At 41.4% G+C, this 17098-nt stretch overlaps 1 protein-coding gene across 1 annotated transcript; it reads left to right on the top strand.

The window, feature by feature from the left end:
* The first annotated feature begins 689 nt into the window (after window positions 1–689).
* LOC117471798 (stereocilin) lies at window positions 690–16272 on the top strand. The gene is given in 29 exon segments (XM_034117025.1): window positions 690–1005; window positions 2051–2075; window positions 2185–2761; window positions 3399–4016; window positions 4018–4287; window positions 4390–4452; window positions 4547–4672; window positions 5146–5312; window positions 5399–5585; window positions 6180–6295; window positions 6377–6509; window positions 6607–6789; window positions 7342–7380; window positions 7462–7638; window positions 7957–8106; window positions 9272–9330; window positions 9471–9594; window positions 9745–9827; window positions 9911–10046; window positions 10539–10741; window positions 11296–11386; window positions 11478–11649; window positions 11750–11919; window positions 12820–12975; window positions 13090–13232; window positions 14048–14196; window positions 14428–14525; window positions 15779–15926; window positions 16114–16272. Coding segments are annotated over 29 exon segments (4959 nt in total). The 3' UTR covers window positions 16194–16272.
* The last annotated feature ends 826 nt before the right edge of the window (window positions 16273–17098 follow it).

Raw genomic sequence — 17098 nt, 5'->3', positions numbered from 1 at the left:
CTTGGGTAAGGAATATCATGGGGGGCCTAAAGACACTTGGCCTCCTCCCCAGCAAGAACCTGCCTTCGTTGAACAAGCCATTTGACCGGCACCGTCTCTCGGGGTTCCTCTACAACATCTCTCTGTACCTCCAGGAGATGGGTGCTGAGCTGGAGGAGGCCCCCGCGGAGCCAGACGAGGAGCAGCTGTGGGAGAAAGTGCTGCATTACTTCCTGCAGTCTGAAGGCAGCGCTGTACTGAACCAGTGGAACGGCCAGGCGCCACCTCGACCCAGCGTCAGAGTGCAGGACTGGTTTCTGTCCATGCGGGGCAGCCCTCACTGGGACTGGCTCCTGGGGCTGCTGCAGAGTCTCATCAGTCTGTCGGAGCGGCAGCCCCAAAAGCCCCTGTTGTCTTTCCTATCGCAGAACTGGAGGACAGTGAGTGCTGTGTTTGAGGCTACACTTCAGGCTCTGCTCAGTGGCACCTATGGCCAGGCCAGTGCAGGCCTGCAGGGCTTCATCTGTGCTCTGAAGGGTCACAGTGACTGTGCCTTCAATGTCAGCTGGCTCCAGCAGCTGCTGCGCTTCCTAGAAACACGCAACTGGAAGCCTGTGGTGAGTCTACACCCAGCAGGGGAAGGTGCTGAACACAGTAGGAGCTCAAGTGCATTTGGACGATTTAAGCCCTTCAGCCTGCCCCCTGAGGCCATGAGGCAGGACGGGTTGTCTGGTAACGCATCTGTGGAAGACGCAGAGGAGGAAGATCCAGACTCCATACAAAGTTTCCTGCTTCAGGCGTTATCACGTTCAGGTGGAGGAGAGAGAGGGGGCCCCATGGCACAGAATAATCTGGCTCTGGTTCAGACTTTGGATGGGCTGCGGAGCGGCCTCCTACACAGGGTGGGTAGTTCTGTCTACGGTAACCTGAGGAAGAAAGTGTCACGAGTTACCATGGCACTGCTTGATGATGTCAGCAGCCTGGTGGACGTGCCGCAGCCCAACATTCGGGGCCGGTGCTCAGTCGGTGAGTATGTGGAGGAGTTTGCCCTCAAGGTTCTTTTGCAAAATCATAACAGAACTAAAACCAAAACCTGAGTTATATAATTACACTTGTCACACACATGTGATCAGAGATTGATTAATTTCTTACATTTCCGTGTCAATGACAAATCCTCATGATTGCAAAATTACAGCTCATTTCAACACTTCTAAACAAAATATTTTTGCCTTAACTCCCAAGCATAACAGTTAAATACTGTTACGAAAAAGGTGCCCTGAAGCAAAACTCAACTTTTATTGACATCCAGCCAAAACACATCAACAAAATCTCTTATGTTCTCGTAGGCAAGAGAGGAAAACGGAACGTGAACCTCATTCTTAAATTCACCAAATAACAAAACTAACAAATAAAGTCTGTCCTTCTCTGAAGTGGCATTCAATCTGCCGGTCTCTAGGGATAATGATTATGTTCCTGAGTGTTAGACTGTGTCCATAGGGTGCTTTTACCCTTTTTTTCTCTGTAATTCACAAGTGCTAGTATATCATAGAATAATTCATTAATTAGGAAAAGGCTTCCTCCAATTTGAGCTTACATCCATAAATGCTGCTGTAGTTACAGTAGATACACATATCACAACTGTATGCTTTGCTTCAGAGGATGGTTGTGTAAAAAAAGCCATGATACTTCAGACATTAACTAAATAAAATGCTAATTCAAACGTAAAGAAGTCAATCATGCTTTATTTAGTGTTATTCACACAGAGAAAAAAACAATGTAAAGAGCCTCATAAGTTTGGCCCTGGTTTCACCTGAAAGAAGCAGAGACAGTGACTGACACTGCTTTAAAATCTTTATAATCATCCCGGCTGGTGAAAGCATCTGTTGATAGCCCAGCTAATCTCTTTATCCTCCCATTGATGTCGGTAACATTATATATCGGGCATTGTTAGCTGAGCTGCACTGTTGCATCAGGCATGGTCGTGTACTGCAGGAGCTCCCAGCTGCCCTTTTCCATCGCTCATATACTCTGATTATCTGTAAATATGTGCTTTTCTTTTGTCTTTTTGAAGGTGACCTGAGACAACTGATCTTATGGTGAGATATCTTTAGGAATATAACCTTTTGTGTCATTGAAGCCACATATTTGACTGTAAGTTATAAGCAAAACAATTGTGTTTCCATTGTTCTGTTCACACCCATGCAGGGGGATAAAACATAATGTGACGTGGAACACTCAGGCTTTGGGCGTTAGCTCCCAGGGTCTTCCAAGCTCACTGCCTTTCCTGTCCTGTCCCTCCACGGAAGGATATGAACAAAGATCACGACTAACACCGGCACACTCATCTCCAAAAACAGGCCCATCCTCACGAAAAATCCCAGATCAAAAACACCTTCACGACCTCCCTACCACACCTGAGCGCTCCCAGCCACAACAAGGCAGAAGAAGAGAAAGCAGCATCCAGCCGAGAGAAATGGAGTACTTCACCTCTATAGAAATCCTGGAGGCAGCGTGTAATGAATCCATCCCGGGGTTAACAGGCGTGTCCAACTTCACTGTGTTCCTCTACTGTAAACTGTTTGAAGGGGAAAACGGGTCAGTTGATCCTGCTGAGGCCCACATGGGTCTCGACCTGCATGCTACATGCTCTGATGCAGCTTGGTACCTGTCTGCTGCTGAGGAGGACTTCCTCTGGGTTCATGTGTGCAGCGAGTACTTTTCCCATGAATTTAACAACACAGTCTGTGCCAACTCGTCTTTCTGGCTGCAGAGAGCACATCAGGTAATGAGCCACCTTGTGATAAAGGTGTTCTGGGAAGTTACTATTAAATATCTGTGGCACAGTTAGGGTCAGGGTTAATGTTGTGCTGAGAACATGCTCACTGTTAGGGAAGATTCTTTGAAATCATAGCTTTGCAGGCTACAAATGACTTCAGACTGAAAGAATTTGAACTTCTCTAAAAGGGAGAAATCATGTTTGGTTAAAGCTAGAAAAAGATTTAAAAAAAGATAACAAATAATTCACATGGTACTGCCAGCAAAAAAAGGTAACCCATTTGAGGTTTATCTCCAAAAATGCCACTTTGATCTCAGGGGATATACCCCCCAAAAATTGCCCACTACCAACAAATTATTAACATGCATCTTTTTAGACCATTCGATTAATTTGATTATCGTTCCAGAAAAAACATGTACATATAATGTTGTGTACATTAATGGTCAAAGGGGTTCAGTTACAATAGAAAATAAAAAAAACATGTTCTTTCTAAGACTATAATGTTTGTAGTTTCAGCATTTAACTACACAAAACATGGCAAAAAATGTACTTCACTACTCCAATACCACACTTGCTATGTATTGTTTTTCACTCATAATTTCTTCTACTTCATGTTTACTTATTATATCATTATTATTTGCAGGCTGCTTCTACAAAGGACTACAATTTTTTTAACCTGACGAGTATAGATGAACTGTGTGTGCAGCTGCCGAGTGAGGCAATAGAAAGTCCAGTCCTGGATGATGACTGTCTGGCTCAGCTGGGCAGCAGGCCGCTCAGTGCGCAGGCCTTCAGACACTGTTTCCTGCCCAACAACTCTGTCCTTATCTCAGCTCTGTGCGGGAGAGAGTCCCCTGACTCACAACAATCCCTGCCAGAGGAAAGCTGGGCCGCAGCGTACTGCTCGAAGATACTCAACATCTCCCATGAGGACAACTTTGAGGAGACTTGTCAGTACAGCGCGTGGGCTGTGCATCATTTCACCAACTCTACGCTCCTGGAGCTCTGTGGGCAGACACATGGATTGAGAGAGTACATTTGTCTAAATGTCACACTCTACAATAAACTGTCAACATTAATCCCTCAGTTTGCTGATTTCTGTGCAGATCTGCAGGCGGAATTGGAGGGCAGGAAGTGCCTCCTGCAGAGGTTTTTTGAAATGCTCCCGGCGCCCTATGAGTTCGACACATCGCAGCTGTGTGTGGACCCGGCTCCTCTGCTGGTGGAAGCTCTGCACAAGCTCAGTGTGTGTGAGGTCGAGGGGGGGGGAGCAGGAAGGGTTTTTAGTGGCGCTGGGATATGTGTTGAGGGTCCTAGACTTCATGGTAGGCCTCTCTTCGGGCCTGGATGAGGGGGAGAGAGAGGCGAGACAAGGTTTGGGTCAGGCCATCCTCCTCTCCAGTCTCCTTGACAACACACCCTGGGCCGCACTGCAGCCAGAAGCACAAAGGAGCATCCTTCACACCGTGGGAGTCTTCCTCCGCAGGGAGCAGAACGCCACTCTCAAAGAGGACCTACTGAGCTGCTTCAGTGTAAGATAGCTTACACACACACTCACACACACACACACACACACACACACACACACACAAACACACAAAGCAAAGAGTAACTTGTTTTTTCTGTTACGTCAGCCCGTCCTATGGGACCTCATCCAGCGGGACGACAACTCGTCTGCCCTGAGGTTCCTGCTGCAGGTACTGGCCTGTTTAACTACTTTCCCATTGAACCTACACAACATCTCAGCTATACCTGAACTTTATATTTAGATGAATCTCTTTATCTTTCCAGGAGTACCTCCAAATGCCCAGAGACAGCATCCGCACTCTTGTGATGTCTGCAGAAAAAGATGCTGTAAAGAGATTCATCTCCCACATGCATCAGAGCTGGGACCAGCTGCAAGTTGAGACCGACCAGGTTTGTCCTCAAACTCTGAAGAAAATGCTGTACTATCATTGATAAAAAAAATTATATGGACAGCTCAACCTAAAGCTCGACAAAATTATACCTCTAGTGCTATTTATCAAACCTCAAAAAAACTAAATGTAGTTTTTCAGGTTCTTGACCACAAGACGTGAAGTGCCGTTTAGTTCCATTATATTCATAAGAGAAGGTACAAGTCTCTACAACTTGCAACAATCAATCCAGATTAAATAATAGCATCACTGGTAAGAGAAAGAATATGTCTTTTTTATTTTGTGGCAAATGTGAAGTTGAAACCTTTTGTGCAGGTCACTTTATTCCCTCAGTTTACTCCAGAGGGATGCTCTATTACCTTTTCTTTGCTCTTTCTGTTTTAAAAAAATCAATTTCACGGCCCATGCATAGTTAAAGAGGGCCAAATTGAATGCACATCACTTTGTGTCCCGCTCTTTTGTTTCCTCTGTCAGGCGTCTCAAAAAGAGTTGCAGGCCATGGAAACAATGACCGCTGCTTTCATCCATAAATTCCCCCGAGTGACCCCTGAATTGTTCGTGGACATGTCTCAGTTCATCCCCTTCATGTCTGTTTCTGATATCATGAGCTTCCCAGCATCCCTGATAGTCAACGACAGCGTGTGAGTCACTGAGATAAGAAATAGTTGCGTTTATTTTTTATTTATCTTACTCTTCTAGTGCTTACAGATTCTGTGTTGCTCTTTAGGTTGACAGCCATTCGTGACCACAGCTCCGGGATGAAGTCGCTGCAGAAAAAGGCCTTTGTGAAGAGACTCCTGCAGTCCAGTGTGGTTGGGGATGTCCCAACATGGCCACCGTACTTTCTCAGTTCAATCCTCCCACTTCTGCCTTACCTCCCAGTCAGTCATTTTCAGCAGCTGACAACCAAACAGGTTAGCTCTCTTTCACAGTTTGTTATCGCAGACATGGTCAGACGATAAGTCAATTATTGTTAATATTAAATATAAACAAGGGAGAATCAAACGCTCCTGGAGAGGGGCATACAAGGAGAAAAGGAAATAATAAGCCATTGCTTTCATAGATCTCACTCCAGTTATGGAAGATGTGGCAGTGCTCTCCACCATCATTACATTAAACCATCACTCAGTGGAGAACTTATTTAGATTCTTTACTTTACTTACCAAATAGCTACTTACACACTTTAAAAAGACTTTGTTACCAATAAAATTGCTGCATTAAGAATGTTACTTAAGAACAAGTTTGTTTGGAATAGATAGCAGATGATGTTTTAAAATATAGAAAGATAGCAGAACATTGTCACATTTGAGAAGCTGGAACCATTATTTAATACAAAATGTTTTTCTCAATGTACTAATCGTTCCAGCTCTGTATACACTTTTATTGATAATTTATAGCGAAACTTATACAACTTGTTTTCTATAAGCATTTGTATGTGTTGTATGTAAGAATCAGAATGCGTGGAGAAACTAGTAAATTAAACCTTTTTATACTTCATTTCCGTCTAGCTTACTCCTCTGCTAGAGTTGCTAGGCAACAGCAGTCTGGATGGTGTAAGGGGGCGCCATGTGCTGCGGACGCTTTTCAGCAAGAGGAATAATTTTACACGTGATGACATACCGAGGTGAGACCCAGAAACTCTCTCTCTTGTCTCTCTCTCTCTCCAGAGTGCCAAAACCAAAGTGCCATCCCATGTGTTTTGCAGGTTAGGAGTGCTTGTCTGTTACCTGGATCCAGGGGAGCTGGGATCATTTCTCCAGGACTCTGCTGTGTCCTCGGCTCTCTGGCAGCAGCTGGCTCAGTGCATGTCCAAAGGGTTGGTCAGCACCAGCGGCAGGGTGAGCAGCAACTGTTCATGAGTCCAATACATCAAATCTGCTTTAAAACAACGTCCTCAATACTGACTATGTCTGTTAAACTATGTTTCGTGGTCAGCTGTCCTCTTGGTTGATACCCGCTGCTGAAGCTCTGAACGTCAGCAGCATGGCCCCTCGGGAGCTCTCGGCCCTCAGCGGTCTGTTTCCTCAGTTAGGAACTTCCTTCCTGCTGTCGCTCCCCTCACAGCAACTTCTGGAAATCCTCTCACAACCAGGATCACACAGTTACTCCCCAGCACAGGTCAGCAGGGATATACTTTTCATTTTTCATGTGACTTCTTGTCATGTGGGAAATGTCCAACATTTCCCAGTATTAGTCAGGTCAAACGTGCTTTACAGAGTGTTTGAAGAAATGCAGGAATGTTCAAATAGATATACATCAGAGAATATTAACAAAGACATATTAATACAATCAGAGTGCCACAGCATTCAATTTACAACAATGAAAGTTACACACAAATAAAGACCAGAATGTTGTTGTGCTACTCTTAACGATGAAACTGTTTAGGCTTTGGAAATAATTTGATTGGGTGATTCGATATTCGAAAACCAAACGTTTTGGGTAAAATAAATGTTTGATTTCCATAAAAATGATTACATTTGGTTAACATATCAAAAAAACATTTTCTCTAAGATACTACATGGATCTAAGATTCAGCCTTGACTGTTGCATGTACTGTGAGGGTTTTCTCAGAACTGCAGACAATGGTTGCCAAATTTCTAGTGAAAGAAGATGATAATGTGTGAGATATGTGACCCTGTTTGAATATCTCTTCATTTTTAATGTTCCCAGGCTTTTCAAATATTATACAAAATATCACAGAACACCACTGTAAGTACACATTTTTCAAAATATATTTGCTGCATTTCAGCCCACTGCACTTTCATCAGTGTGTTTCTCTCTCCCTGGCAGCTCACTGTAGACCAACTGTGCAGGCTGAGGCCGTTATTCTCGGGTCTCTCCCCCGCTGTGCTCAGAGACCTCCAGTGGCCTGAGATCAGTGAAGCTGCCCACTGTCAGTGCTGGAGGACCATGCTAATTGAGCTTAAACCCGGACATAGAGCCATGCTATACAATGCAATGCAGGAGGTGACGCTGCTAATATCTGTACAACACTTCTCTTATCTTTTCATCCCTCCTTATAATTAGCTGTGGCTCGTCTGTTGTCACATGAGGATTAGATTGACAATAGAGGTGGTAAGGTTAATTTCCTTCCTGACAGATAAATCTCACACGGGCAAATATAACATTAAGTTAATTAAAAAAACATTGGACTAATTATCTAGCTAATTTGGTTTTCCAGGAAGTGTTAATTTGATCCACATATGTCATCCTTTTTTTTTAATGTTTACTTTAAAGGCTTCTTGGTTTAAATTCACCGTCTTGTTTTGTTGTGTGAGTTAACAGGCTTTTCACAGAGACTCGCAGAACATCACTCAGCAGGTGAACTGCCTTCTACCATGGCTCCCTCTGAGGAAGCTGACAGACACTTTAAATGGGGAAACAGTTCTGAGAGATGTTGGTCTGTACAGAGACGTGCGCTGGTCGCCACAGCAGGTGCGCACTTTACCTTAACCTACCTTTGTGTGATGTTTCACACTGCATTGATACAACAACAATGGGTTGGTGGTTCTCTGACTAAAGAAGAAAATGTTACCAGCTTCGGTCCCATTAATCTGCAACTCATTAGATATGCTTCAGGTGAGCCTTTCAGGATATTAATACTCCCCACGCATCAGCTGCCATCAAGCTAATTAGTTTGGATGTAATACAATGGGGTAGAGGAGTGTAGTATAAATTAATAATGGCTACCTTAAAGGGATTTTATCACAGCCAAGAGTATATTTCACCTCCTGTTCCCGGCCTAACAAGACCTGAGTCAAATCAATTAAGTTTGCCCTTTTCAGTGAGTGGCTGCATCGCAGTATACTGTGACACTTAATATAAAACCAAAAATATGATATTTATACAAACCAAAGGTTTAGTCTTTCTATATCTTGCCATTTTGTTTGATATTTTGGAGACATCTGTGTGATTTTAAGCAACATGTCAACCACACTGTTGTTCCTTCAATAATCAAATGCAATACTAATCTGAATGATTTTAGGTTTAACCCAAAACTCTTTGCACCTATTTAGAAAGTAAGTTAAGTTTATTAGGTATTGCACCTTTCATATAATGTGCTTTACAAGAATAATAAAAGAAACCAAATACAAGGTAGTGTATCTGGTGGGCTACATCAGTGATATAAAACCTATGTTGAATTTAAACCCAGACTACATTTTTGCTGTGCAGCTGGAGATGGATTTGAAGCAAACCAAAAGTTGGAGACATGTTTCCACAGCTTCAACAGATAGAGATACTTTTTGTTATACCTAGGGGCACAACTCATGTCACAGAAGCAGTACACAATCACAACCACCCTGAGCAAAGAATAGAGCACAGAAACACACATTAACAACACAAATATGAAAAAGTATTCAGTTTAAATATGTGCATATAATGTGGTATGGTGTGCAAAATTGATATAGTTATGAGGTTGTTTATCGATGAACAATTCTTCATCCACTCTTGAGTCCAGACTGAGGCATTAGAGGAAAGTGTTGTGGAAAGGGTTCATCCTTAAGAAACATGTATTGGATAATGCTGGCTTGTATGGGAGGGTTATGGGATCATTACAAAAATGTGTGAACAATATTATATATTTTTTTTGTCGTGACAGGCTCAGCTTCTGTTCAAAAAGATCCATAGATTTAAAAACATTACCCACAAGATGGTGAGGTAAGTTGGATGAATTGCACCAGATCCTTGAGATCATTGTTGTTAATCATTATGTATTTGAACCTGCAAATTGAACACATTTCCAGGTGTGATACTCATCCAATAAGCAATTTAAATACAACTTCTCTTTTTACTTTTAGGAATCTGGGTAATATTGCCAGTGGCATGAGTTGTGACTTTTTGAGGCTTTGGATCAACGATACAGATTTTTCAGAGCTGCTTCAGTTTGTGAGTGAGCTCCCTGGAGGCGTGAGACCGGCTCTGGTGAGGAACAAACACTTCAGCACCTCTCACAGTCTTTACTATAGTCTCTGATACGTAGCCATGATTCATTAATGTGCTGTTTTCACATATCAAATGACAATATTATGTTTGATTCTAACAAGTTCAGATATGTTCTGTCTGTGTTTCCAGAGAAAATGTATTGTAGAAGAACTGAGGAAACAACCTGAGCTCGACCTCAGTGCTTTGAGCTCTGAGTTTGCTGTAACTTTACCGTATGTATCTCTTTTTAAAACATACATATTTCACAGTTTTGCCAAAATAACTGCTTTAACACTTCTGCTCTGTTCTATTTCAGCGTGACAATGATAGAGGATCTCTCTAATGTATCCTTCAGAGCCATTCTGGACCACATTCAGGCACACTTTGAGGATTTCCTCAGACTGCCATATTACAAGCAGACAAATTTGGCAGAGAAGGCCGTAACTGAGCTGGTAAACACAAACAAAACCCATACAAATACTGCCTTCATCATCTGCGTATCTTTAGATGATGTGCAGGAGTTGACACATTTCTTAAAATAGAAAAGTGATCAGAAACCATGCTGCATGTAATCTATTAACATCATTATGTTGGAACAGAAATCCTTATTTAACCTCAGGGTAATTAAGATGATAAACTGGCACCATGAGCATTCAGAACAAATGCTATTTTTGGTAAAATGAAATTAGCGCTTGCCTCTGAGATGGTGACTCATGTATTAGGTTTGTTTAAACAAACTGATGTGGCAGAAAGACCACACAGCATTTGTTTTTTTCAGGCTACTTCAAGAAAGCACACACGAACAGACACAAACAGAGAACAGATGGAGACAGAGATTCAGAACATAACCTGCTTCATCCTCTCAACAGCTTTTCACACCAGTGAAGTCATATCAGTGTGAAATCCCTGTAATCCAGCCCTACTGACAGTGTGGTGCTCTGCAGGGCTCTTTTCAGGCTCAGGGGGAGATTGATGGCTCCACTCTGGACGTCCTCGGGCCTTTACTGCCTTTCCTGGACCGGGACAGTTTGGCTCTGGTGGACAGAGCAGCTGTGGCTCTGCGGCTCGAAGAGATGAGAAGTTTCTGCCTTCCTCAAGAGACTCTGAGAGAAATGAGTGCCCTGCTCACAAAGAAAGACCTGCTCGGGTAAAAACACTCCTCATGTCCTGGTTATAACACCTCAATAAAATGTTAAGATATTGATTTCAAACATTATTTTAAAATAGTGAGTTGTAACAGCTATCTGAAAATGTGATGGTTATGACACCTATGTCAAAAGTATGTTAGGGGCTCATTTCAAAAGATTTCAAAGATATCATTTTTGGTTGCAACATATATTTTCTAGACATCTTTTCAAAAATCATATAGACATTTATATTTTGATGGTGCACTATGACACGTTAAAATATATCTAAGTTATTACAGTTCATCCTTAGGTAAACATGAATGTGTGTCGTAAAGTTTCATGGTAATCCACCAAAAAGTCATTGAGATGTGTCAGTCTGAAACAAAGTGATGGACTGACAGGGAGTCCCATCCATAGAACCGTAAAAATCACAAATAAGTGAAAACAAGTATTCGGTTTATACCTTTTGATTCCTATCCTCTAAAATACATGAAATTCCATATAGAAAACTTGCTTGTAAGACATGGTTTGCATACATCTGCAGTGATAGTAAGATATGTGTACTCATTGCCAGGGAGCCGTCTAAATGGCAGGTTGGGGATGTGGAACATTTGGGCCGGCTGGTGTTTTCTCTCTCCACAAAGCAGCTTAACTCCATCCCTCTGGTAAGCACCTAAAAGCATCAACCCAGGGAACTAATTAATCTTAACTGCTTTTCTAAGACACGGCCTGATCATATGTGTTTCCCCTGTGCAGACAGTGTTGAATACAGACACAGTGGAGCAGGTGCTGGAGGGCCAAAGTCTCTGGGAGGACAGTGTGGTGGGCGGAGTCTGTGTTGCTCAGTGTGTGGACCAGCAGCGGCTGAAACTGAAGACTCAGAGTCTCATTCGAGGGATTGTCAAAGCTCGGAGCAGGAGGGCCAAAGGTTCTCTGAATATTTTCGATCTAAGCTGGCGTGATACTGTGGCTTATGTTTGGTGTACGTTTTAACAGAGTGTTAAATTCACTGCCGTCTCTTTGTGCAGTGCCAGTCCCAAGCTGTGCAGACATCAGAGGGACTTTTCCTTCAGCTTGGACCTCCACTCAGCTCAGCCGTATGTCACAGCAGGATCTGAATCAGTGCGTAGAAGTTTTTGCTCAGGATGCTTCTCTCAGCTCTGAGCAACGCCGAGCACTCTGGGTGAAACTCAGGCAGGTCAGTAAAACTGTGAAAGACGACAGGAGGTTTAGAATGTCTCAAATATATTTCTTCACCCAAGCATTATCTTTATTGCTTTCTTTATAAACGCCCTAAGGCTGAATCAGCCCATTACTCACCCCCTCCCCACTACCACCACACATCCCCTATAACCCATCCAACCAGTATTTTCTCTTGAGTATATAACTATTCTAAGAAAATAAATAAATAAAAACAGGGGAAAATAAGAAATTACATACAGGAAATTAAAAGCCCTTGTGAATAATGTTTGTGTGGGATAAAACAACAACAGCAATAATAAATACAAAGAAACAAATAAAACAGACGTAATTCAGAAATGTTAGAAAATAAACTCAACTATTTTAAACTGACCTGATTTTTCCTTCAGGTTATACATAGTCTTTTAATTAATGTTGTATACATGACACTTCTTAATTCGTCCATCTAACTGTAGGTAGATGTTCATCTTTGTTGTGTTTTTTCACATCATCACCTTTCCCCCTCGCGGTATAGATATTGTTCACATCAGGCCAATCTGAGTACAGTATAAGTACAAATTATAATTCCACACTGTTAAAACACTAGGTTACAGGTAAAAGCGCTGCATCGGAAATGTTACTCAAATAATGTAACCTGTGACCAATATTTAAGCCTATATTATATGATCAGATTATTATTAAGAGCCCAAAGTGACACCTTCACAATGTTTGTTTTGTCCACCAACAGTCCAAACCTCATAATTATGTAAGAAATGTAATTGTGGTGTTGGAGAGATTCTGCTTTTTTCAGTCTCTTCCTAGTAGTTGCCAACCATGAGAGAGATTACAGCAGAGTAAAACGTTTTAACATCAACATAATCTGTGGTTGAAACATGTTGTGGTTCTTCACTCACTGCAGTCCTTCGGTCCGGTGAGAGAGCTGGGGGGGGATCAGGTGCTGGCTCTGGGCCCGCTGGTGACTGAGATGGGAGACAGAGAGCTGCACGACGCCAACCTCACAGACCAGGGAGTGTTGGCACATCTGGGGACACTGACACACTGGAGCCCAAAGAAGGTATAGTAGTTAACATTCTGATGTACAACTGGAAGTAACGGGAATTATCTCCTCATAAACACTTTGGTATTATTAGTACGTGTTTAATGTTTCTATCTGTTTTTTTGTTTAAAGATGAGAGCGTTGATTTTAGGTGTGATGCGGAAACGAAAACTGAAAGTGGAGCAGTTAACAGCTCTTGATCTGGCAACGTTTGGCCATCTGATGTGTGGCCTGTATCCCTCAGAGATCAGAAGACTGAGCGCCTACAACCTCAGGTCGGTCACATACCTAAAGTATAAATGGTAAATGGTTAGTGGTAAATGGACTGAATTTATATAGCACTTTTCCAGTCTTTACAACCACTCAAAGTGCTTTTACAAATACAAGTCAGCATTCCCCGGTTCACACAGAGGCAGAGGCCGCCATACAAGGTGCCATCTGCATGGGGAACAATTTACAAGACCAAACAAGACCAAATAACACGCTATAAAAGAAGGATCACACTCAGCAATATGTAGTCAAAAATAATTGTGACATATATACAATACAGGTAAATGGCATCAAAACAAAGATGAACATATACCCAGTGCTAAAATCTTAAAAAATACATTTACTAAAGTACAGGTATTTATTTATATATTTATTTCCATTTGAGGCTATTTTCTATTTTCTATTATATGATTCTGAGGAATGAGTACATTTACTTATTATACTTTAATTACATTTGAATGCTTACACTTTTCTACTTGAATGCAGGACTGTAACAGAGTATTTAAACACTAAGTATGTCTATGTTATCCTTAATAAGTGATCTGAGTACGTCCACCACATACAGTCCAAAGATGTTGACGAATACTGCACCTACACAACACTACTGAGCAGCATTGATAAAAAAGTATAAATCCTTTAAATACCATAACAGAATGACTTGCTTTAGGTTTCAGAGAGACATACATTGATTTTACATCCACCTGCCTACAGTTGCTAAATAACAGGAGGCTTGTGCGCATTTCTTAGAAGCACAACACTCATAAAACATTCTGCATACCCAGAGGAGGATAAAGTGCTAAATCGTTTTCTCACACTGCAGTCTGGCTGTCCTGTTCCTGCGGGAGACGTCCCTGCCGTGCACGGAGCAGCAGATGGAGGCGTTGACAAGCCGTTTGTCCAGACCTGAGGCCTTTGGTCCACTCAGTGCTTGGGGACCAGAAGTTTTCACGGAAATTGGGACATTAGCAGGTACAATGGAACATAATATGCTTCGGGGTATGAACGTTTTTGTGATAAACCTTTTCTTAAATTGTTTTAAGTGAGGAGGGTGCAAGCAGGAAACGACAGCTCCTGGATGGAAAGTTGCAATTAAAAATATCCCTGAGCGTATATACAAGTTTCGACAAATGTTTATACTACCTGTGATTTTACAAGAAGAAGATTATTTTCCGACTAAATATTGTTTGTGTCTCTGTCCAGTGGGCCTGGAGGACATGGTGCTGTCAGCTCTGGTACAAGAACAGGTGGAGGGAATCTCACCTGGAGCCATCGCCCTGATGTCCCCGAGAAAAATGGCAGTGAGTGTGAACCACGATTCTATGGCTAATTAATTCAAGCTAAACTACAAGACACTCTATAGCTTCATTATAAAGGTATATTAATTACATTATATATATTGCACTAATGGCAAATCTCTCATACTTTTAAGATATGACATTTTACTTCAACAACAATCAACGCCTTATAAAAGTGTCAAAGCAATGAATCAATAACTTTTTTGACTTGTTACATTAGGAAAAATAAGGGTATTTAAAATAAATAAATAAATTAAGGTTTGATTTGATTTTGCTGTTGTGGGGAAGAAAGTACTTAAATTCTTGAAATAATTAAAAGTATGAATCTATCACTGAGAAAATACTCCACCACAAATAAAAACCTTACCCAAGTATACATTTTAAAGGGGACCTATCATGCAAAATGCACTTTTGTACGTCTTTTATACATGAATATGTGTCCCCGGTGTTCCAGGGAACTCACCAAGTGTCAGAAAACACAACCCTCTCTATTTTCCTCCATACCCAAATCTCTAAAAAAGGGGCTGCAACGGATCTGATAAAAACTGATCCAGATTTGAACACTGTCCTGACGTCAGGACAGTGGCGCTACGGCTATTGGGCCAACTCCACCAATCAGGAGGAGACAGCCACGGCCATTGCCGTTCGAAAGCGCTGGAGACACTGTAGTACATATGCCAGGCCTCTAGATGGTGCTGTTCTCACATAATCTGCCCTTGCAAAAACAGAGCTAAAAAATGTCAAATTGAGCAAAATGAGGCATGGCTAAAATCTGTTTGGTATTTTGAAAAAAAAAAAGTATAAATATGCCTTATATAGGTATGGTCCTACACTATATTATTCAAATATAGCATGATAGGTCCACTTTAAGTATTACCAGCAAAGTGCACTTAAAGTTTCAAAAGTAAAAGTGTTATTTCCATATCTATAAATTAACCTTTGCCTTTGTTTGATGTATTTTCTCTCTTTTTTTGGCAAACTAATTATATTAATTTGTATATTGGATGTTTGGGAGGAAGACAAAGTCAGAACAGAAAGGGATTTTTTTAAGAGGTGCTGGATCTTTTACACAATATTATCAAGAGTGTATTTTGACAAAAATGGTTAATACCAGTATATCCCAACACCCCTAATAGGTTCATAAGTGTCTCCTCTCGAATTACAGTATTGTGTGTGTGTGTGTGTGTGTGTGTGTGTGTGTGTGTGTGTGTGTGTGTGTGTGTGTGTGTGTGTGTGTGTGTGTGTGTGTTTGACAGGTGGTGTTCAGTGCTGTTCAGATGTCGTGGCTGAGTGCGGAGCAGGCGTGGGCCGTCTCCGAGGAGCAGTGGGCAGAGCTGGACACCGAGCAGAGGCACGCTGTTGGCCTCGCAAGATATGAAGGAGACGTACTGCTGGAGCTGAGAGGTGTGTCTTTAAAAAAAACATTAGAAGGATAAAATGTATTTTTAATAACCTCCTTCATAATGAGGTTGTCTTGTTTACTTGATGAAATGTTTGTGAGTGCATATCTTTTATATTACTTGTTTGCACTCACAGGTTTTTATGAGGTGTAAATAAGGTGATAATAAATGCTGTGTTTCTGCTTCCACAGGGAGAAACTCGGCTCCAGCAGCAGACAGCTTCTCTATCCGCTCACTGGCTCTGTGCCTCTTGTTATGGCAACTCATTTAACAAGCTGGAATGAGAGTAATTGTCCCTTGACCTCCCTTGGTAACAACATATTTGTACTTCAAATAAATATTTTGAACTGTTCTGTTTCCTTTGTGAGTTGTTCCTTTAATTTACATCGCTCTTGATTGTGCTCTGCTGCACATGTTTCTCTTTTATTGCAGCTATCCACTTGAGAATAGATAAGTGTATGAGATGGTACTATATTTAATATTCTTTTGATAGAACAATTATAGGAAACAATGCAATAATACATGTTTGTGTGACAGAGAACAGGGCTTTTGAAACGTTTCATCATGTGTAGTCAAACAAAACCACTTGAGATTGTATTTTATTGAACTAAACAAGTTCAAGTTCAATGTCTTCTATACTTCCTGTATGTTTGTAGCAAATATTTCATCTCCTCTGAGAGATTATATAATGATTGCTATATTTAGAGTACAAACTGAGATAACATGAATGTTTTGTATCTGTTCTTTAGCATTAAAAACGTCACGAGGGGATAGGTTAAGTATCAGAACTGTTATAGACTGCCAATCTGTAAATCTGATGATTTACTAATCCCTCTTGATGCCCCTGCACGCAGATTATGTGCTTTCCATGTTTTGAGAACTGCGACACTGTGACTGGACTTTAAGTGACAGCACTAGTCAAGTTACAACTGCTACAGTTTGTCTATTTGTCTGTATATTTTTCTCTAAATTAAAAACACAAATGTTTGCTCTTACTGTAAGTAATTAACTGGGAAAGTCTCATGGTGGTATCTATTAGTGTCTATCCTATTTTCATTGTGATATATTTTTGTTCCATTTTTAACCTATTCTCTGAAACGTTGATGATTAAACAGCGCCCTTTGGTTTATGTGCGTAGAAGGAAAGAGGTCAGATTACCAACCAGGCAAAGCAAGC

Source organism: Trematomus bernacchii, unplaced genomic scaffold (genome assembly GCF_902827165.1).
Source record: "Trematomus bernacchii unplaced genomic scaffold, fTreBer1.1, whole genome shotgun sequence".
In the NCBI taxonomy this organism is placed as follows: Eukaryota; Metazoa; Chordata; class Actinopteri; order Perciformes; family Nototheniidae; genus Trematomus; species Trematomus bernacchii.
The sequence above is the reverse complement of the archived record's forward strand: the minus strand, read 5'-3'. Positions and strand labels throughout refer to the sequence as shown.